General features: G+C 41.0%; 1 protein-coding gene across 2 annotated transcripts in view; it reads left to right on the top strand.

Annotated features, from left to right (window-relative positions):
* The window catches only part of dph1 (diphthamide biosynthesis 1), a 138,603-nt gene that overhangs the window by 24,284 nt on the left and 91,446 nt on the right, over positions 1-22,873 (top strand). For both annotated transcript variants that reach the window (XM_057838453.1, XM_057838454.1), the window contains exon 3: positions 7,410-7,473. In XM_057838453.1, coding sequence (XP_057694436.1) covers positions 7,410-7,473 — 64 coding nt within the window. The remainder of the gene's footprint in view (positions 1-7,409; positions 7,474-22,873) is intronic.

Below are 22,873 nucleotides of genomic sequence, written 5' to 3'. Positions count from 1 at the left end.
CAGCACAAGCATAGCACATTGGTAGTTCAAAACATTACCGTAAACTGACAATATTTACGGTAATAATATGATTTGACAACTTCTCCAACTTACCAGAATCTAGGAGAAAACAAAACGGATGTGACTTTTCTTTTAAAGGCTGCTGTATAACTTGCTTGTTTCCTCATGTTGAATAAATGTTTCTTCCATGGATTGATACGGTAAAACTACTGAACTATTGTTATTTGGGTTTGAGTTTCCCGAGGGACCGATATAGTTGACGGACACAGGAAGTGTGTGTCCTTACATTTGTTATGCTCCGAATTGTGGAGCTGCAATAAACGTCGACTCAAATGAGTTCAAGAAACTAAATTCTGTGCTTTATGAAGAGTGAAAAAAGAAGAATTTAACACAGACGAAATCATTCGGCCGATTAGTGTGAAGTATTACCGAAACAAAATGGTGACGTCACGTACCGTAATGGTCGGCAACGGGTCGCCGCATACGTTTCTTCAACACAACGTGGCCATGTCAATGAAAAAAAATCGGTTTATATATATATGTAATACATATATATTTCTGTCTCCATCCATGTACCCGTTTATAATGCGCACCATGAGTTTACAAGTTGATTTTGGGGAAAAAAAGTGCGTGTTATATTCGGGAAATTACGGTATACATACAACATACTGTACATAAGTACTGTATTTGTTTATTATAACAATAAATCAACAAGATGGCATTAACATTAACATTCTGTTAAAGCGATCCATGGATAGAAAGACTTGTAGTTCTTAAAAGATAAATGTTAGTACAAGTTATAGAAATTTTATATTAAAACCCCTCTTAATGTTTTCGTTTTAATAAAATTTGTAAAATTTTCAATTAAAAAAAATAAACTAGTAGCTCGCCATTGTTGAAGTCAATAATTACACAATGCCCATAAAATCAGTCGCACCCAAGCGCCAGCAGAGGGCAACAAAACTCCAAAAAAACACAAGTAACAAGTGGCCATGACTTGTGCTGTCATTTTATCGGTAATCTCTTTGTGTGGGGGATGTGCGTTAATTGCGTCAAATATTTTAACGTCATTAATTTAAAAAAATTATTACCGCCCGTTAATGCGATATTTTTGACAGCCCTAGTTTTTTTCCCATGCCAAGCTGTAAATCAGTGGGGACTCTTCAGCACTCGCTTTCTTAGGACTTATGGGTCAAAGACAATACACATTTCAAAATACATGAAGAAAAAATTCAAAACGTCAGATACTACTTTCACTGCAAAGTTATAAAGTTTGTTGCCACACGTATGTGCCTTGACACCATGTAACTTTTCATTCTTTGGTCCTGCCCCATCACTACATACACAGTAAATGGTTTTGCACAGTGTGAAAAGTCCTTTAAAGGAGACATACAGTATATGTTAAGCACTTTTTTGCATGTTTATTTTGGAAGTTTTTTTTTGTTGTTGTTTTGTTTTGCAAGAAGCTGAAAATCTCATCACTGACTTCTTTCGTTTGAAATTGGGTCTCAGTGGAGAAAAATGATTCAAGGCCTGAACTTTGCTGTCTTGTAGCTTTGTCCGTGGAGTCCTAAATAGTAATGAAGCAACCAATCTAAATGTATTTTTCTTTTTCAAAAGTCTCTTCATGGTTTGCAGGAATGTGATGCCCTCAATTGATAGGCTTACTCTGTTCCTATTTTTGGACTGATCATGCACTTTCATGCCCAAGTCATCATCTTCCACACCTTCCTTTGAGATGATTGCATCTGGCTGATTAGGGTTGTTAAACTGCCTGTTTCTTTTCTTGACTTGAAAAACATTTGGGAAAGGATTGAAGTGTGTGGTACGTGTTTCTTCTCTAGTGCAGAAAGAATTCTCCGTGGATGGCTTTTGAATCCCTTTTAGGCATACATCTCCAACTATCACCCATCCCAAGTCAAGTTTCTGAGCGTAGGGAGCATCACGTGGTCCATCCACTTGCTTGCGCACTTTGTGGACAGAGATGATGTCTCGCCCAAGGAGAAGCATGATGGACGCATTTGGATCCAGCTCTGGGATGAGGGAAGCAACAGATTCAAGGTGAGGGTACTTGGCTGCAGCATTAGGTGTTGGAATTTCTGACCTGTTATTGGGAATATCCTTACATTCCAGCAGACTTGGTAACGGAAGGCATAGTCTTCCATCCATGGATTCAATTTTGTAATTAAATGCTTGTCTCCCCGTGGTGTCTGTCATTCCAGAGCAGGTTCGGATGGAATATGAAACTGATGGGAATTGAATGTTAAAGACATCAAAAAACTCAGAGCAAGCAAGGGATATATTGCTCTGCTCGTCGATGATTGCATAAACCTTCAAGGCTTTTTCAGGATGACCACTCGGATACACTTTAACAAGGCAGATCTTTGAGCAGGATACATCATCACTAACACCACAGCATACCTCTGTGTAGCATGCATTGACTTCTGCTGAAGGTTCTGTAATTATCTTCCCGCCCTGCTGTGTAGGAGGGCTTAGCTCCTGGTTCCCTGCTTCTGGTCCAGGATGAAGTGCAGAGATATGCTTGTCGCTGTCACACTCAGTGCACTTAATAATGGCTCTACAATTCTTTGCATTGTGTTGGGTAGATGTGCACCTAAAACACATCCCATTCTCTTTGAGGAATGCTTTGCGTTGTTCCAGTGGCTTTTTACGAAAGGCCCGACATTTTCGGAGCATGTGAGGTTTTTTATGGATAGGGCACTGTTTGTCAGGATCACTAGCCCTAAAGTGTGGTTTGTTAGCGGTAGAACAACCAGAAGACAAAACTTTAGTTTTGTGAATTGAGACATCATCGTGGTGCATTGTCTCCCACTGGGTTTTGTCTTCTTTGGAGGTTTCATTTTCTGCTGAAAATTTGAAACCTGGGTCATTTCTGATTCTGGCTTGTTTTTCAATGAAGTCAACAAAAACATCAAACGGTGGAAATGATACATGGTGTTGTAATTTGTAGTTTGTTCCCACAGTTAGCCATTTTTCTTGTAGGTTGAACGGTAATTTTCGAACTAAAGAGTTTATTCCTCGCGCTGTGTCCAAATAAGTAAGACCAGGCAGGTCTCCATCCGCCTTGGCTGCCTCCAATTCTATGAGGAAATCACTCAGCTCATGAAGCTTTGAATAATCACTGCTGGGAATTTTGGGAAAGCTTTTAATTCGTTCGAACAATGAATATTCAACTTTTTCAGGAGCGCCATAGCAGGTTTCTAATCTATCCCATATCCGTCTTAGTCCTCGGTCTGCAGAGTTAACATGAACAGCCCTAATACGTTTCGCGTGCTCAGCTGATTCCTTTCCCAGCCATGCCACCAACAAATCCATCTGTTCACTGGATGTCATGTTGAGGTCTCTAATTGCATTCACAAAGGACTGTTTCCATGCTCTGTAACTGCATGGATCATCATTGAACCTCATCAGGCTTGTTGATAAGAGCTCACGGCGAGCTAGATATCGAGCTAAGTCAGCCACTTTTCCTTGGTCATGAGTAGGCTGATGAGGTTTACGGCTGGCCACCAGATGATGTGAAGAGCTATAGCTTGCTGAATATGGACTAGTGGCTTGTGTGACTCTTGATGGTGGAGGTTTGCTTTCAGATGTTGTGGATAAAAAGCATTCCTTTGGTTCACCGTTCTCTGTTTGGAGATGTGGTTGTTGACTGCCGTAAACGTCTGGTGATTCGTAGCGCTGTGTTTCATTCCATGTCAATGGTTCTTGGAGTGGTTGATTTACCTGCTGGTTGACATATTCTTTTGTCCGCTCTAATTTATCAACTGAAGGTTCAAACAACTGCTGAAGATGAAGATTGGTGCTGCTTCGAATACTGTTTTCAACAGCAGCTTCCAGAACATCTGCTTCAGCTACAGCTGCAGCTGCCTCCTGCTGCAGGGAGAGCATATCCATTTTCGCTTCGAGTTGTGCTTTCTCTACCTTGAGTGTCATTTCTTTATGTGCATAAGACAGACGAGCTTTGGCTGCCTCGGCTTTTGCGCGAGCTTTGGCAGCCGCTGCTTCAGTGGAGGAAGAAGCCTTTGACCTTGCTGAAGCATGCAAGGCCGAAGATCGTGTCCGTGCTGAACCTTCTCTGCTGTCCATTTTCTGTCTCAATGCAAGATGTACTGTCTCCTGCCTTAAAGCTATTGTGTTACTATGTGGCCCTTAATATTCAGCATGTGTGGATATCTTCGATTTGTCCAAACGCCTTGATTGAACACTCAGAGAACTTCTTTCTTGTCAGAAGGTTGTTTTGACCATAGAAAGGATTCAACTGAAAAGAAACAAGCAGGAATAATGCTTAAAATAAAGCATTCTGCATATAAACAATTTTTATTAAGTATTTGGTACATTGCTATCTCCATATTATTAATTAAATTCAGTACTTATAGGTTATTTAATGCCCTTCTATTTTTACGGCTGCTTTGCGGCTTACTTTAAATTTTTTTTTATTTTGCTGTCCTAACTTTACCATATTTAAGCACAAACATTGCACACACAGGACGAGTTGCCTGCAATCCTTTCCAAGGATCTAATAATTAAATTTTTTGGTTGTATTACACTGATCTGTTCTATTGTGGCATCATACACAGAAACTCCAGGTTCAGAGTCAAGTTTATCATTTTTATACTTAATACATTTTTCCTTAAAGCAGTAATGTGAAGTAAGGTTGGCCAACCATGTTTTTGAATAATATCAATGGCTAAACAGTTATAAGCATATTTTCGTTATTTTTTTTTTTAACACAACCCTTCCAGATTCTTTGTTTAACCCATAGCAACGCCCTTGACAACGAAAATGCTTTTCTTCGGCAATCTTCGGAAATTACGTCACACCGGGAAGTGCGAGGGAAGTCCGCCATAGAACAGTATTGTTTGTTGCATTGCTTCTCGGTAAGACGCCACGGCGGTGTGTGGCGATGTTTTGTTCTCACTCAAACGAAAAGTTGTATGAGTGGCCAAAGGATAGCAGGACACGTAAATGGACATCTTTCGTTCGCAATGAATTTCACGCCATCATCGAGTAGTGTTCTCTGCTGCAAACACTTTGAAGATGCCTGCTTCCTTAACCGGTATGCTTATGATGAAGGATTTGCCAAAAAGTAAGTGTGATTTTTGGATAGATGACTGATGACTTTGTCAAAGCAGAGCTGCCAACTGTTGTGGAATGAACAGTATAAGCTAGCAGCGTTAGCCGAAAGTTAACTCGTGGCAATCCCCGATCATAGTTTTTGTTGCGTTCACTAGGTTAAGCGTGTTTAAATTGTGCGTCATCTACGATCTTGTCCGAAAGGGTTAATCCACTGTCAATCGGGAAAGGGGTGTGGATGTGCATATAAGCGGGTCGGCGTCGCGGTAATTCACGGTCACGTTGCCTTAAGAGACACACACCGCCGGTGGGTTTGTGCACATTTATTTGTATTTGTATTATGTATTTCTACCTTCATGCTTCAAGCATTGCATTGCATTTGTACGGTTCGGCGTTTCTTTCACGGTGATCGCATGATAGCCTTCTAGTTTGTGTTTTACTGTACGAGAGCTGCTGACAGGTGACAAGTGTTGCTTTTAATGTCTGGCAGCGAATCAGCGAGCGCGCAGGTCACGCAGTGAATCATGGGAAATGTAGTCTCGGGGCAACACTGAAGTGGTGCTTTGTAATCTGTTCGCTTGTGTGAAAAAACTACATTTCCTCACGCCATTAGACGCCACTTTCTCCCGAGAGCCCCGAGCTGTGTTGTACTGTTAGTTCCATTTGTTAATAAAGAAACAAAGTTGTCAGTACGTCGTGTGTTCGATACATTTGTAAACAAAAAGTTCATAACAAGACACTATGCACGATCCGTTTAAGAGACGCTGGAGTGGTAGGAGGCGAGGAGGAGATCAGCGAGAAAACTTTGCGGCCAAATGTGGCGGCAGTCTGCTGTTATTTTGTTTTTTTTTATTGTTGCCACAATCAAGTGGAGAAAGCCATCAACGACTTATCTCCTTCTTTCCCCCCAACGTTTTTATATTATTATTTTATATGCACGAGAGCTGCCGGATCTGCCAAAATGAACATGAAGTCTGATTATTATTTTTTTAACAATGTCATCAGATAGACAAAAACATAAAATTATGTGCAAATGCCTGCATCTTCAAATCATGAAAATAATAACAGCCTATATCTTACCAATCTTGTAATCTCAATGGGTCTTGTATCCATTCCATGTCAGGTAGTCTAGGCACACTGTTTGCATCCTGATCAGCGTCTGGCTAATACATGTTAGGTCCAACATAAAATTCCAACCTCCTCTTCTTCCTCCAACTCTTCAAAAACTTGGATCTCCTCCCTTGCGCTCGATCTATCGCTTATATCGCTGTTTGAATCATTGTTTGAAGGGCTTTGTATGGCGGCCGTATGTATGGTGCTGCCATCGCTGTTCCCGGTGTGACGTATCACTTCCGGGTTCGTCCCCTTTCAGGCTCGAACTTCAGAAACACGATTATTTTGTCAAATATACAACATATAAATTATTTTTTCATGCTTTATTTGTTGGACAATGTTTAATTACTTTAATTGTGACCCTATTTGGCATGTTATGAAATTACTTCACATTACTGCTTTAAGGTACCAACTACTTTTTTAAAGGTAGTGCCCCTTTCATGCATCACTGGCCCCCATGTTTACACTAGTAAATCTTGCAGGAATTGGACACAGTCATTATTTGTGTAATCCTTCCTAAAATTAGCATGCATGTGGAAAGAGCAGCACTTCACCGCCTGCTATCAGGATGCAAAGGATGATGACGGCCAAGTTGGTTTGGCTGCCTTATTAAAATCTCTCTCTTGACGCTAACATGAAACCAGAATAATGTTTTTCATTATTGGTTCCTCTCAGTCTGGGCGGTGCGTCAAGAGATTGGATGGCCCTCATTTGTAAACATGTGAAACCATCAGTAGGACTATCAGAAGTTTATAAATCAGTTCATCCATATTTAATGCTTGCTTTAAGCCTTGTTAGTTTAATAAAAAGCAACAATGTAGCCTGTATTGGCAACTGATTTCAAGACCAAATCCAGTCAATGGATATGATGGCAAAATGTGAGCGATTATGATTGGATGGATGAATGAAAAAGCATAGTAGTGCACTCTCAGCCACAGACTGACAGGAGAGGAAAAGCCTTGTGATAAAGCTGTGGCTATTGGTTCACACTATATTTCCAACAGTCCATCAGCCTGTAAAATAAACCAACATCGCTGGTGTGACAGAGAGGAAATTTCTCTGAAATGTCATTATTCCCTGCCAGTGGTGCACACTGGACTATGAATAGCTTTGCTGCTGCACACTTATTTAATATTGAGTTGCCATCCCTCAAAACACAAGTGTATCATTTCTTTTTTGTTTGCCTCTTTTTCTAATTCCAGTGGCTCTGCAGCTTCCAGAGGGCCTGCAGTTATTTGCATGTGTCATCGCAGACATCATCGAGAGGTATGTTGCAGCCCAGGAAGTTATGTATTTAGGTGGCTTTTAGATATCTGAGCGTATGCCAATGAGTGGAAAGAGCAAAAGTCATGCCGACGGCTTTGGAACTTAAACCATGCCAGGCGGCTCTGCAGTCATTAATCGAGCGAAAGCGTTATCTTTATTCCCTCTCACAGATTCTATCTGATTTTCTGGAAAAATGAGACATAGTTATGCTGGTTTGGAACAGCCTTCATAGCATAGACTGCATATCCTGGTTAGAGTTGGAGATGAAAGGAGATATTATTCTTATTCATTACATCTAGTTTTAGTTCGTAGAAGTACTTGGATGGAAACAATTTTTTTTGTTTTCTTCATTCCTTCAGTGAAAGCAGCCTCAATATTAATGTCCTCCACACATAATATTTTGTCTTCTGGTTATCCTGTGGTTTGGCCTACATTGTGCTAAATTAAAATGGCTGTAAAAGGAGGCACACATTCTGTTAAGCACTCACCTGAGGCCCACGATGGAATATGCAGATAATAACTGCTCAGTTGTCCTTTTTCCTGATGTCCCTGTGGGCTTCTGTCGGCCGACGCTTAACAGGAAGGCTGCCTAGTAAGTTTCCTCTTTAAGAAAATGCCTGCTGTCATTAAACACCCAGAGTGAGTTCCATTTATAGATGTTAAGTTGATACTAACTTGTTTATGAGATGGATCAGATATGGGGATTTAATGGCCAGTGCTTCCATGAACTTTTAAAGCTCAGTGGATATTTGATCCTTTACAGGAAACTTTGATAACAAAGATTTGACTCTTTCGCTTCAGGGTCAGAAAACTGAAATGTTATGAATTAACATGATATTAACGTAGCTTTGAAAATGGGGTTGATACATCTTCCTGATTTATCACCCCTTGATCACTCGTGTCTTCGCCATGCAGCTATTCTTATCATCAAAAAGGGACATTCTGATGATTAGGCTTTGGTTTTATCATTCCTTCTTCTAACTTTCTGATTCTGAGCTATCACTGTGCTATGCCCGTGGAATACCACACCTATGCAGTACTTTGGTATGACTGAAATTTTACATTGTGAAATCAGCTATAACAACCTTTTGTGTTATTGATATTGTTAACAACAAACGGCATTTGGTAGAGTTTGCTGTTTAAAACAAAGAACCACTATTTTCTGTGACTATATAGAGAACATATTTATTTATTTATCTTATTTTATTTGGAATGGTGGGGATATTTCAGCTTCATGCATGAATTCAACAGGCTATTATACAGTCAATTTTAGTAGTACCGTATTTTTCGGACTATACGTCGCACCTGAGTATAAATCGCACCAGCCAAACAATGGACAATGAAAAGGGAAAAAAAAACATTCGCACCGGAGTATAAGTCTCATTTTTGGGGGGCAATTTATTTGATAGAATCCAGCACCAAGAACAGACATGTCATCTTGAAAGGCAATTTAAAATACAATAGAGAACAACAGGCCGAATAGGTGTACGGTATGCTAACATTACATGACGCTAGAAGTTAGATTGGGCCTAAAAAATCCAGCCTGACCCGACCGGCCTGTGCGTATTAAAGCCCGACGCGGCCTTTGCCCGATCAGTTAACTTGATTTGCTTGCCCTAGCCCGAAAAAACCCAACATTTTATGTTTTATTTGTAAGCACGAGCCTGAAAAAAAAATCCCAAAACTAAATGTTATGCTTTATTTGTGAAGGACTCAGGAGAAGGAGGAAATGCGGGGATGTTTCAATTCCCCTGTCTTTAATTTGTTTTTCACTTCTATAGCTGCTCCATATCGGAAAGGAAATACCAGGATGCTCGCGGAGGATGCCGCAAGGCGCTGGGAGGGGAAGATTGAAAAGAGAGCCACTGCGTTCAAGTGCGCAGGCATGCACAGCGCCTTCTCTGTTTTATCCAAATTATTTATTTTATTTAACATCCATACATCGTTTTAGTATAAATACATGAATATATATTTTAAAACAGCGAGAGAGAAGTCTGCCTGACCGGAAATAATCTCACATAAATCACTCCAGAGTATAAGATGCATGCTCTGCCAAACTATGGAAAAAAAAAACTGCGATTTATAGTCCGAAAAATACAGTAGTCTAAATTTTACAGGTCAATAAAGTGTGATTGGAGCTCTATTTCTTCCTAAAATATAATTAATCTACCTTGTCTCTTTTTGTAAAGTCATCATGCCCCGTGATCCCATGGGTAGCATTGGATGCATTTATTTTATCTGATAAGTGGAAAGTGTTTCAATATGATGCGAATGCTGATAAACCTGAAGTGGGAACTTCACCATTCATCCTGCCTGTTAAGTAGATGCACGATAACAGCTGTCTTGAGAAAGAAGTTTCAGAATGACCCTAATCAAAATGAGTGCAGGTTTTCAATTAATGTTTACACATAGTGAATAAACTGTAGAGAAGTCCTATGAAACCTATCGATAACTGGTTTAATTTGTTTTCTAACTTTTATATCGGGGAACGCTAGCTCTTGACCATCTTATTGGCAGGAAATATAAAAGGTTTACCGTAAGTGAAGTCACAATGAAATTGCGTCTTACCCAAGGCAGTGATGTAACCTATGGGTTTTAATCCAACTGGCACCCAGCATATACTGGAAAAAGACAAGCTCTATTCCCTACTGCTCGTAGCAGCCAGAGGTCCACAGAAACCAGTGGAAAAAAAAGACTGCTAAACTGCCCTCAGATTAAAGAGCTTTTATTGGATGGTCTGCTAATTCCTACTACAGACAAGCTTTGAGCTAGAGTTGACACTTAAAACACACTAAATATGCACAAGTACTATATACTTTATCATATGTTTTTAGATGAATCCTTGCCACTGCAAATGTTGCTTTTAATTATATTGTTTTTTTTAACGCGCCATGTCAGTTGTTTTGACACTGCTAGCTGAATCCTGCCTCTTGAATGAAGCCATGTACTATAAATTGCACACTCAACTCTCACATGGGATTGAAGTCTAAATAATCTTGTCAAGATAAAGTGATTTGCAAACCTTGATTTATTGCCAAGCAAACAACTCCTGATCTGATTTTCTCGCTTTTCAAATTCCTTGGTTTCCATTTTTTGGTCTTGACATTGTCAGTGTGTCAAAGACGTAAACAAAGCGCTTTCAGGATAAACGATCGTCTGTGCAGACGGGCAATGATTCATGCGTTGTCACGGTACCATATGTTTTATTGTTTTGGGTGGTGTCAGCTGTCTCATTTGAGCTTCAAAATATACCATTATAAACATACTTGTGCTGCTGCTTGGATGACAGCAAAGAGAGTAGCCAACATGCTTAAATACTGGAGACTGTTTTGGCATTAAATGATGATTTTTCTTGGTTCTCGAATCCTATGGATGCTACAAAGAAATGTCTGACTGGAACATATGCTTCAAGCCACTCCCATCCCAAAACAATTCATTGCACACCTGAAGGTTTTTCGAAGGTAAAAAGCAAATGTGGGTGAGGGAGTATTCTTTCCCTTGTTGATCACCACCTGAACAGTGACACACTCTCTCTCTCTCTCTCTCTCTCTCTCTCTCTCTCTCTCTCTCTCTCTCTCTCTCTCTCTCTCTCTCTCTCTCTCTCTCTCTCTCTCTCTCTCTCTCTCTCTCTCTCTCTCTCTCTCTCTCTCTCTCTCTCTCTCTCTCTCTCTCTCTCTCTCTCTCTCTATATATATATATATATATATATATATATATATATATATTAGGGGTGTCAACCGATTAAAATTTTTATTTGAGTTAATTACAGCTTAAAAATTAATTAATCGTAATTAATCGAAATCAATCACAATTCAAACCATCTATAAAACATGCCATATTTTTCTCTAAATTATTGTTGGAATGGAAAGATGAGACACAAGATGGATAAATACATTCTACATACATTACATATGTACTGTATTTGTTTATTATAACAATAAATCAACAAGATGGCATTACCATTATTAACATTCTGTTAAAGCGATCCATGGATAGAAAGACTTGTAGTTCTTAAAAGATAAATGTTAGTACAAGTTATAGAAATTTTATATCCCTCTTAATGTTTTCGTTTTAATAAAATTTGTAAAATTTTCAATCAAAAGATAAACTAGTAGCCCGCCATTGATGCCAATAATTACATACACAATGCTCATGGGTGCTGAAGCCTATAAAATCAGTCGCAACCAAGCGCCAGCAGAGGGCGATAAAACTCGAAAAAACACAACAAGTATACATTGCACTGTGCTGTCATTTTAATGTTTGAGCGGGGCATGTGCGTTAATTGCGTCAAATATTTTAACGTGATTTTAAAAAATTAAATTAATTACCACCCGTTAACGCAATCATTTTGACAGCCCTAATATATACAAAGAACCACTATTTTTTGTGACTATATGGAGAGCATATTAATTTATTTATTTTATTTTATTTGGAATGGTGGGAATATTTCAGCTTCATGCAGGAATTCAACAGGCTATAATACAGTCAATTTTAGTAGTACCGTATTTTTCGGACTATACGTCGCACCTGAGTATAAATCGCACCAGCCAAAAAATGCGCGTTAAAATATTTGACGCAATTAACGCACATGTCCCGCTCAGACAGTATTCTGCCTTTTGGTAAGTTTTACAGCAAGGCTTTTTGTGCTGTCTAACAGCGAACTCTTGTGGTCGCTTTGCGACATGGTTTATTGTTTTCTTGCCAGTTCAATATGGCTGCACGACATCTCGGGCTGACGCCTACGTTGTAATGTTGTGCTTATATGATCCTTGGACAAGATTTGTCCATAAGTATGGTTGCTGTAAAGAATGTACATATTATGTTAGTAAGCGAAATGTTATATTTTTTGTATGAGACGCTTTTTGTTTATGTTTAGTGAACCCGTATAGTGTGCTAAGCTAACGTTGTTGCTAATGCAATGCTTGTGTATTATTTTTTTTTTTTTTAGTTTTACGACGGTCTAAAGAGGACAATGGTTTGAGGCCATTTTATTAATAAATCAGCTGAAAAAGGAAGAAGTATTATTATTAAGGCGTCATTCACTAGCTGTCTAGCTTTGGAAAAAGTAGACGCTTCGGAGTGAGGACAGCATAGACAGATTTAAATGACAGTAGAGTGAAATGCTCACTACAGTCCTTATGTACTGTATGTTGAATGTATATATCCATCTTGTGTCTTATCTTTCCATTCCAACAATTTATTTGACAAAATATATATATAATTTACAGAAAAATATGGCATATTTTATAAATGATTTGAATTGCGATTAATTTTGATTAATTATGATTAATTAATTTTTAAGCTGTAATTAACACGATTAAAAATTTTAATCGTTTGACAGCCCTAATATATATATATATATATATATATATATATATATATATATATATATATATATATATATATATATATGTGCTGTCAAGCGATTAAAATATTTGATCACGATTAATCGCACAAATGTCATAGTTAACTCGCGATTAATTGCGCACATTGAGCACAACTTTTTATCTATTATAAATCTCCCTTGAATTATTTTAATACTCTCATCAACATGGAAAAGTGGATAGGCTTGCTTTGTGCATTTTTTTAATTGAAAGCAATATGTAGTGTAGGTTCCAACCAACAAAAAAGGCCCCAGCTCGACGCTCTCTTCCTCGTTTCCTCCCAGGCCCGCCGGACAGCGGCAAAAATCACTCTCACTGTTTGTATTGAGTTCAATCCTTTAATCCAACAAAAAACGACTCCACAGAGCGATATCCAAAACGTGAACAAAAGAGCAAACAGAGAGAATAATGAGGAAATGAAAAATTATCCACTTTGACCGTAAAAGAGAGAAATATAGAACGTTATAGAGAGAGAGGTCAAAAAAACTGTGTGGCTCTCTTCCTTATGCCTTAGCGCACCTGCCGCACACACAGCTCCTTCCGCCTACGTCGTAAAACGTGACGTCACAGCTCGTTTTATAAATCAAATAAATAAATCACAAGCCTATCACATTGAATCAAAACAAATTATTCACAACGAACATGAATAATTAACAAAACGTTATTTAGGCTCCTACATTACCGGCCCCTAATTGTTATCACCACAATGAAACAATTACCTAAAAGTCCAAACTTAAATAGAGGTGCCTAAATAATACACTCTGGAAATTCTATAACAACAAATTGTCTATATGTTCATTAACTATGCTCTGCTTCCTGTAGAAGGCATAGCTTTGTTATCGGCCTACGAAGCTCGTTGGTTTTCGTCTTAACTCGAACTTGACGAACAAGTCCGTCTCTTCCGGGAAAAGTCTCCACAATCCGTCCGAGCGGCCATGAATTCCTGGGCGATGTGTCGTCTACGATCAGCACCACGTCTCCGATGCTGAAGTTTCTTCCTGGCGTAGACCATCGTTGACGTTCTTGGAGTTGCATGAGGTATTCCCTACACCAGCGCTTCCAGAAAATGTCAGCGAGGTACTGTACTTGCTTCCATCTGCGGTGGGTGTATTGGTCCTCTTTATGAAACAATCCTGGCGGCAAATCGGGCTTGACCTTTAACAGCAGCAGGTGGTTGGGTGTGAGAGCCTCCAAGTCATTGACGTCCGAAGATGCCTTTGTGATAGGTCTGGAGTTCACTATGGCTTCGGCTTCACAAAGCAAAGTTTGTAGACCATCTTCATCCAAAACTTGTTCCTTGACTGTGACGTTCAAGACTTTTCTCACTGAACGAATAAGTCGTTCCCAACTTCCTCCGTGGTGAGATCCTGCTGGTGGGTTGAAATGCCACTGAATTCCTTTTTGTTGCAAGTATTTTTCAATCCTGCTTGTGTTCCATTCCTTGATTGATTTCTTCATTTCCTTGTCCGCTGAATGAAAATTGGTTCCGTTATCCGAATACATTTCCGCGACTTGTCCTCTTCTTGCCAGAAATCTTCTGATTGCGTTCAAGCAAGCATCCGTGTCAAGCGAAGACGCAACTTCCAGATGTATGGCTCTTATTGCAAGACACGTAAAGATTACGCCATATTTCTTTACTCGTCCTCGTCCCCTTTTTGCTTGGAAAGGACCGAAGTAATCAACGCCGACCCTTGTGAAAGGTGGATCGTCAGGCAGTACTCTGCAGGATGGTAGATCTGCCATGAGTTGTTGACCTGTAGTTCCATGGAGCCTTTTGCAGGTAACACACTTGGATAAAGTCCTTCTTATAGCTCCAACAGCTCCAACAATCCAGAACCTTTGATGTAGAATAGCCATCATGTGGTTCCTCCCAGCATGAGCTGTGATGTCACGAATGTGTCTCAACACCAACCTCGTGACATGCGAACTCTTGGGCAAGATGGCTTGCTGCTTTGAGTCCTCAGGCATCGCTGCACGGCTCAACCTTCCACCAACTCTCATAACACCATCTTGGAGTACTGGACACAACTTGTAGAGCGAGCTGCTTTTCTTCACTCTTTGGTGTTCTTGTAGCATAGCCAATTCCTCTTTGAAACTTTGGCGTTGACAATGCTTCACAATTTCCAATTCCGCTTCAGCCAAGTCATTGCAAGACAAGCACCTTCCTTTGACTGCTTTCTTGAATGCACTCATCTTGCTTTCCTCACCTAATGCACTTAAATCCTTTCTCTTTTCCGCTAGCTCCTTTAGCAAGGTTTTCAACTTCAGGAACCAGGCTACGGCGTTTTTCAAGGCTTTCCAGGATGAGTAGTGTTTCATCCACTGGTCCATGTGCTCTTCAGCCTCTTGCGCCTGAATGATGTTCACTTGAGTTACCGCTTTGACCTCCAAATCATCAACTTTTATCATTGCTGGATCTGGATTTTTCGGCCACTGATCTGGTGGTTTGATCAAGAACTTTGGTCCAGAAATCCAGCACTCATTTTGCAGGAACGCTTCCACAGTTTGTCCTCGGGAGACATAATCAGCGGGATTCAAAGCAGTGTTAATATACCTCCACTGAGAAGTTTGTGAGTGCTCCAGGATCGCTGTCACTCTATTTGCGACGAACGTCTTGAACCTGGTGCACTCGCTGTTCAAATACTTTAGTACAGCTGTGCTATCTGTCCAAAACACTGATTGCTGTAGCTCCAGCTCCAGCTCTTTTCTTAGAATCTTGTCCATCTTTATTGCAACTGTGGCTGCGGTCAATTCCATTCTGGGAATAGTTGGAGACTTCAAGGGTGCCAACCTCGTCTTCGCCATGACCAAACTGGACTGAACATCGCCACTTAAGAACTGTAGCAGCAAGTAGCTCGCTGTCCCATAGGCGTCCTCACTTGCGTCAGCAAAGTGATGAAGCTGCGCTGAGACTGGCACGTCACATTGCTTCAACTTGACGCATCTGTTCACTCCAAACCTTTCAAGCTGTGGAAGACTTGAAATCCATTTTGTCCAACTGCAGACCACTGAATTTGGCAGCTCTTCATCCCAGCCGTATTTTTGTCGACACAATTCTTGCAAAATCCTTTTAGCAGGCAGTATTACTGGTGCAAGAAAGCCTAAAGGATCAAAAATTGAACTCACTTGGGACAGCAAGCCTCTTCTAGTATGTGGTCTTTCCTTTTGGTTGATTTTGAACTTGAATTGATCTGATTCGGCGCACCACTGGATGCCCAATGTCCTTTCCATTGGCAAGTAGTCCCTGTCCAAGTCCAAATCCTGAAATCCCTGTGCCCGCTCCCATTCTGGGACCGAGTTAAGAAACTTCCGGCTGTTGCTCGACCACTTTGTAAGTCGAAATCCACCTTTTGCCAGCATATTTCTCAACTTGGCACACAGATTGATAGCTTTGTCTTCATCAGAAGTTGATTTGAGACAATCATCGACGTAAAAATTTTTATGAACAGTTTGCGCTGCTTCTTCTCCAAACTCAGCTGCAAAGTCTGTAGCACACCTTTGAAGTGCAAACGTAGCGACACTTGGAGATGAAGTTGCGCCAAAAATATGGACCAGCATTTTGTGCTCGACTAGATCCATCTTATAGTTCCCATCAGGCCACCAGAGAAACCTGAGGAGATCTGTGTCTTCATCTTTCACTCGAACTTGATGAAACATGGCTTCCACGTCCGCCATGACCGCCACGGATTCCTGTCGGAACCTTAAGAGAACTCCCAACAATGAACTTGTTAGGTCAGGCCCCTGCAGAAGTTGCTCATTCAATGATGTTCCTTGGTAGCTGGCGCCACAATCGAAGACAACACGCAGCTTCTGCTTGGTCGGATGTCTTACTCCATGGTGTGGCAAATACCAAGTTCGTCCATCTACAGGTTTGTGCTCACTGCATTTGAGTTGCACCGCATATCCCTTTTTGAGAAGGTTGTTCATGAATGCAACATACTCCTGAAAGTATTTCACATCTCTTGTGAATCTTTTCCCTAAGTTTATTGCACGTTGCTCCGCTACTGCCCTGTTGTTTGGCATACACAACGACTTGTCTTTCACTGGAAGGCAGACATTGTAGTGACCCTCCTGGTGTACTGTAGATTGAGAGACCATCTGGATGAACTGATGGTCGTCCTTGGACATCTCCAAACTTTCAGTCTGTCCAGCATCAGGAAAGTCCTGCTTGAACTGCAAATGCCAAAGCTCCTCCAGCCTTGCCACTGAAATTCTGTTTGCAGTAATTCCTGTCAGTTGATTTGCTTGAGTTCTTTCGGTTCCACTTCTAAGTGGTCCGTTCACTGTCCAACCTAATATCGTCCTCACGGCATATGGTCCATCATTCACGCTGTTTATCACTTGCAGCGGTTCCATTGCCTTTGGAACATTTACTCCAATGAGTAATCCAACTGAAGCTTGAATAGTAGGGATTTTTACCTCTTTTAGGTGAGGCCACTCATCAATATCCTCTTGACGGGGAATATTTCCCACAGCTACAGGAATGACCTTTTGTGAATACACTTCCTTAAGTTCGACAAACTGTTTGCCATTCAAACTGCTTATTTCCAGACCTGTCACGACGCGTGTGTTCACAATTGAATCATTTCCCATTGTCCGTAATGCGATGCTTGCATTGCGTCCATTCATATTTAATTGGTTGATCAGTGACTCCGTAGCAAAGCTAGCTGAGCTGCCTGGATCCAAAAATGCATAGGTCGTCACTGTCTTAGTTCCTCTTTGCGCCTTGACACAGACTGGAACTATCGAGAGCAAACAATCTTCTTTACCGGCCCCGGTGACGCCACATGTTTCAGTTGATTGTACGAGGGCACTTGAAATAGATTGTTGCTCACTGTTGTCTTTCGCAGGTTCTTCGCTGGAGTCTTTATGGACAACGTGTAGCGCTGTGGGATGCTGTTTTAAACACTCTTGGCATTGAAGCCTTTGTTTGCAGCTGCTACTCATATGACCATGTTTCAAACACGCAAAACACAGCCCTTTGTTTCTCAAAAAGTCAATTTTGTCTTTGTGTGGCTTGCTCTTGAACTTCTTGCAGACTGTGAGGCTGTGTTGCTCTCCGTTACAAAAGGCACAAGGTTTGCCACTGGCATCCACTCGGACAGGTTGCGCTTTTAATACTGCTGGTTTGTCATTTTCCGTTCTAGGAGACACTACGACCGTCGTGAACACTTTCTTTGATTTAAATGTCGCCGGGTTTTGTGATCTTGGTTTCAGCTTTATGGGATCAGTCTTGTTTGAGTTAAGCTCCTTTATATTCCCATAAAGCGGATGCAGAAGATACTTAACTTGTCTGTTCAGGAAGTCTACGAAATCTTTAAACTTGACTCTTCTTTTGCTTCTTTCTTGCAAATCGCATGCGAACTTCCTCCAAGATTCCTTGAGCTTGTATGGAAGCTTGTTTGCCAACGCCTTTATATTAGCGGAGTTGTCCAAATCTTCCATGTAGTTGACGTCTGTCATTGTGTTTGAACAGCCCGTCAAAAATAATGCAAACGACTGAAGTGCAACGCCATCTTCTGGCTTGATTGTTGGCCACTCCACAGCTTCCTGTATGTATGCTTCAGCTATTTTGAAGTCGTCACCAAAAAACTCCTTCAACATTTGTTTTGCTTTAGCATATCCTGCTGTTGGTTCCATATGGATACAGCTTTTCACCAACTCATGTGGCTGTCCACTTGTATACTGCAGCATAAATTGAAGCCGATCACGATTGTCCACAGTGCGGCTTTCAATTCCATGTTCAATGGCACCAATAAATGATTTGTATTGCAGAGGGTTCCCTTCGAATGTTGGAATAGCAAGTTCGGGAAGTAGGGATGCTTTGTGACTTTTCACAAGGTACTCTGTAATACTTGTTTGCTGAGATATCGCTTGGCAGAGCCCATTAAGAACTGGTTGATGTTGTTCTCTATTTTCCGTGCTTGATAATTCAGCCATTTGAATTGGAGTCGTAGGTGCGTCGGGTGTTATGCTTGATGTTGCTATGATAGGTGGTAACGGTAATTGAACGGCTGCATTTGAGTCTTGTCTACCGCTCATCTCAACCACCTTAATTCCACCGTTTTCTTGAGTGTTTTCAAACTTTTGCAACACCTCCATCATTGCGTCAGCCTTAGCGAGTGCAGTTTGCATTTCATGCTTTTCCTTTTTTGCCTTTAATGCAACTTCCTTTTGTTTTAATGCAGCTTCTTCTTGTTCAATTTCCAATTTTGCTTGTAAAGCTGCAGCTTGTGCCTTTAATGATGCACGTTCCATTTCTGTTTTTAATCTAATTGAGGATGCTGACGAAGACGAACTTCTGCTATGATATGATCTACATCGACTCCTACTGGTCAATTTTGTTGACGTAGACCTACAATCTGCAGGCACTTGTTTGCTACGTCTTTCATTTGGTGAAGCACGTTCGATAACTTCATCCATCCACTCTTCACATTTCCAAAAGAAGTCATCCAATAACTTGTTTTTGGGACAAAACCAATTTTTGTCATCCACAAGCTCCTCTTCAGTCATTAATTTCTTAAGGCTGTCATTAATGTCCAAAACCTCTTGCTGCATTCCGCTAAAGTTCACACGAAGCTCATTTTTTACAACGTCGATATTAGCATCATCTTGCATTAATTCTTCGATGCGGCCTTTCATGCGAGCCAAGTTCGCTAGCTTATCTCTGCGTGTCTTTAGCTGTTTAGCTTTGAGCTCGTCTACAAATTTCGTATCCATTCCTATTGTCAATTTTTCACAATCTTGTTCATCCATTACGAATCAAGACTTCCACAAAGTTCCACAAGTTCAATAGGAATGTCAAACGATACTGCAGCGTCGTACTTTCGCCTCTTAGCCAAGGCAAAGCTAGTTAGCAAGTAGTTGTACAGGCACTCACTACTTGTTGCGTCAGCCGTCCACGGCTGCGGCGCGACTCTTTTTCTCTTCCAACGTTGTAATCCGTTTGCGCAGGCAGTCCCACTTTGCATCAATCCACAAATAATCCACAAAGAGCGAGTTTTTTTGACTTGCAATGTAGGTTCCAACCAACAAAAAAGGCCCCAGCTCGACGCTCTCTTCCTCGTTTCCTCCCAGGCCCGCCGGACAGCGGCAAAAATCACTCTCACTGTTTGTATTGAGTTCAATCCTTTAATCCAACAAAAAACGACTCCACAGAGCGATATCCAAAACGTGAACAAAAGAGCAAACAGAGAGAATAATGAGGAAATGAAAAATTATCCACTTTGACCGTAAAAGAGAGAAATATAGAACGTTATAGAGAGAGAGGTCAAAAAAACTGTGTGGCTCTCTTCCTTATGCCTTAGCGCACCTGCCGCACACACAGCTCCTTCCGCCTACGTCGTAAAACGTGACGTCACAGCTCGTTTTATAAATCAAATAAATAAATCACAAGCCTATCACATTGAATCAAAACAAATTATTCACAACGAACATGAATAATTAACAAAACGTTATTTAGGCTCCTACATGTAGTGTTATATTTCGCAGTACCATTCTCACTTTGAGCAGTCATTCACATTTCAAGCAATATCTCACACAAGTTCAGACACGTACCTGCAATAATGTAAAGAAGCTCTACAGTGTTGTTAGTCACATAGAGCTCTCTTTCTCTCTCTCTCTCTCTCTCTCTCTCTCCCCCTCTCTACACCCTCCCCCCTCTCCCACACACACATTAACATTACTGTTCTGAAACGTATCTACTTTGATTATTAAATTAACAGATCAGCACATGGCATGGAAAAACTGAGTTACCTGCGCTGCTGTCGGTGGCTGTTGGCGTTGCGACGTTGGTTGGGTGGGGGGCCGGCGCGTCTCTCGGGTGTCCCGTGTTCCACTGAACATGCTTGATCATTTCGGGGGTGCTGTTCCGTCTGGTTGGCACTTCCTGTGTGGGCGTTTCTTTCTTCTGTTGGTGTGCGGTCTGTTGCTGCTCTGGCTCCACGGATTTGCTGGGCTGTGTTTGAGGTGTCCAGTTTTTCGGCGTTTTGCCAGTGCGCTGTCAAATGGGCTGTTGTGTAAAGAAACCGTGACTGCTCGGTGCACACTGTGTGTGATGCACGGCAAATGTTCAAAAGGAAGCTGTCAGGCCGCAGTGGTCAAGTTGCCTGCACTATCGGTGGTCGGTGTGACCGCTTTGTGTTCAGTGTTCCAGTCTTTGGCTACTTGCATGGGATGCGCTGCGGCGGTGTCGCTGGGGTGCCTCTCTTCGGTCTTCATGGCGGTCGGACCATGCGGTTGAGGTTCCCACAGTGGGTCGAGGTAATGTGCTGTGGCCCCGGGGTGGTTGTCATTGCTGGGGGGCGTCCGTTGGTCTCTGGTGGGCGCGGCTGTGTTTGTCTGCTCCGGCGCGTGCTGTGCCTTGGACTTCTCCATTTTCCGTTTGGGGTTGTTTTCGTTTCCGTTTCGTTTCGCTCGGGCAGCCTGCTCTTTCGCGGCGGGCAGGGTGGGGCACATGCGCGGCGCGTGCCTATTGTTTTGTTTCTGGGTTACAACTTTTTTTCTCACGTTGCAACCAGTGGCCACAGTTGAGAAAAACGACAAGTCCACTTGGTCACAATGAACGTTAATCTCGCGATTAAAAAAAATGACGCTGTTAAAATTGATTTTCGTTAACGCGTTAATAACGTGCTATTTTTGGCAGCAATAATATATATATATATATATATATATATATATATACATACACATAATATGGCGGAAAACACAGACGACTGAAAAAGCAGTTTCTGCTCTTGCACCCCTCTTTAAAATAAACTGCTGTATTTTAAGCCAAAAGAACTGTTGTGTTTGATAGAACAATATGTCTATATGCTACAAGAGCAGATTCATGGCGCAGTAAGCCCCCAAACTATTTTTAATTTGTCCGTTTTACCCCGGAAACTCCCGTTTACAGACGTCATGCAACCGCTTTTCTTTTAACCCAGCCATAAAAAGAGGGTAAGTTATTATTTTTCTTATTCAAAATGTCTTTTTTAAATTAGAATCCTTAATTGATGTCTAAAATTTCGTTTAAAAAAATGACTGTAAAAAATTATTCAATTGCATATTTTAAACACATTACGTCACGATGAAAAAAATGGTGTCTGTAAATAAGTCACGGATATCTACCTCACAACTATAGCTTAATTTTATTTATTTTTGTTTTTGTTCCTGTCGCATTTTCTCCGATATGTTAGATGATAAATAATCGATCCAAACAAAGAAAAAAATGGGGGGGGGGGCATTTAAAGGGGTAATATACATAAAAAAGAACATCTCCACCACTCCTTGATGTCTGCGATTTCTGCATTGCGACCCTTGTTATATTACCATGTTTCACCCATAAAATCCCCCAGAAATCCGTCTGTGGCCATTATCTGTGTCTTAACACTCAATGATACATGCTACATGGAGTTTTTGCATTCAAACAAGGTAAGTACGCGATAATATCTCGTTAAAATCATGGTGTCTTTAATTCTGTTTTCGCGTGCTCTCACCTCCAGTTAGGGTTTTTCTGTTTTTTTTTTTTTTTTTAAATGCCCTCCTGTTCAAATTAAATCTTCCCCCCCAAAATTTAGATTTTAAGCTTTCCAATGATGTATCACACATGCATATATGAGAATTTTTAAATTTGGCCAAATTGGGGGTCTTAGAGCGGAACTTCAAGTCACCTGAGTGTTTTTTTTTCGCCATGTGTTTATAATATATATATATATATACACACACACACACACACACACTCTTGGGAGGGGAGCTTGCTTTGAAAATGTGAATTGTCTGAGAATTAGTGCCTTGTGCTGTTTGACAACATACTGTATACCAGGGTTCAGCAAAACTGGACCTCGATGCCATCTATCCTGTCGTGTTTTCCACGTCTCTCTCCCCTAACACATCTGAATCAAATGATTATGTCATCAGCAACCTCTCCAGAAGCCTGATAATGATCCTGATCATTTGATTCAGGTGTGTTGAGGGAGGGAGACATGGAAAACACGACAGGAAAAGTGGCTCAGAGGTCCGGATTTAGTGAACCC

The sequence above is a fragment of the Corythoichthys intestinalis genome, chromosome 6, assembly GCF_030265065.1.
Source record: "Corythoichthys intestinalis isolate RoL2023-P3 chromosome 6, ASM3026506v1, whole genome shotgun sequence".
NCBI classification, from domain to species: domain Eukaryota; kingdom Metazoa; phylum Chordata; class Actinopteri; order Syngnathiformes; family Syngnathidae; genus Corythoichthys; species Corythoichthys intestinalis.
The sequence above is the reverse complement of the archived record's forward strand: the minus strand, read 5'-3'. Positions and strand labels throughout refer to the sequence as shown.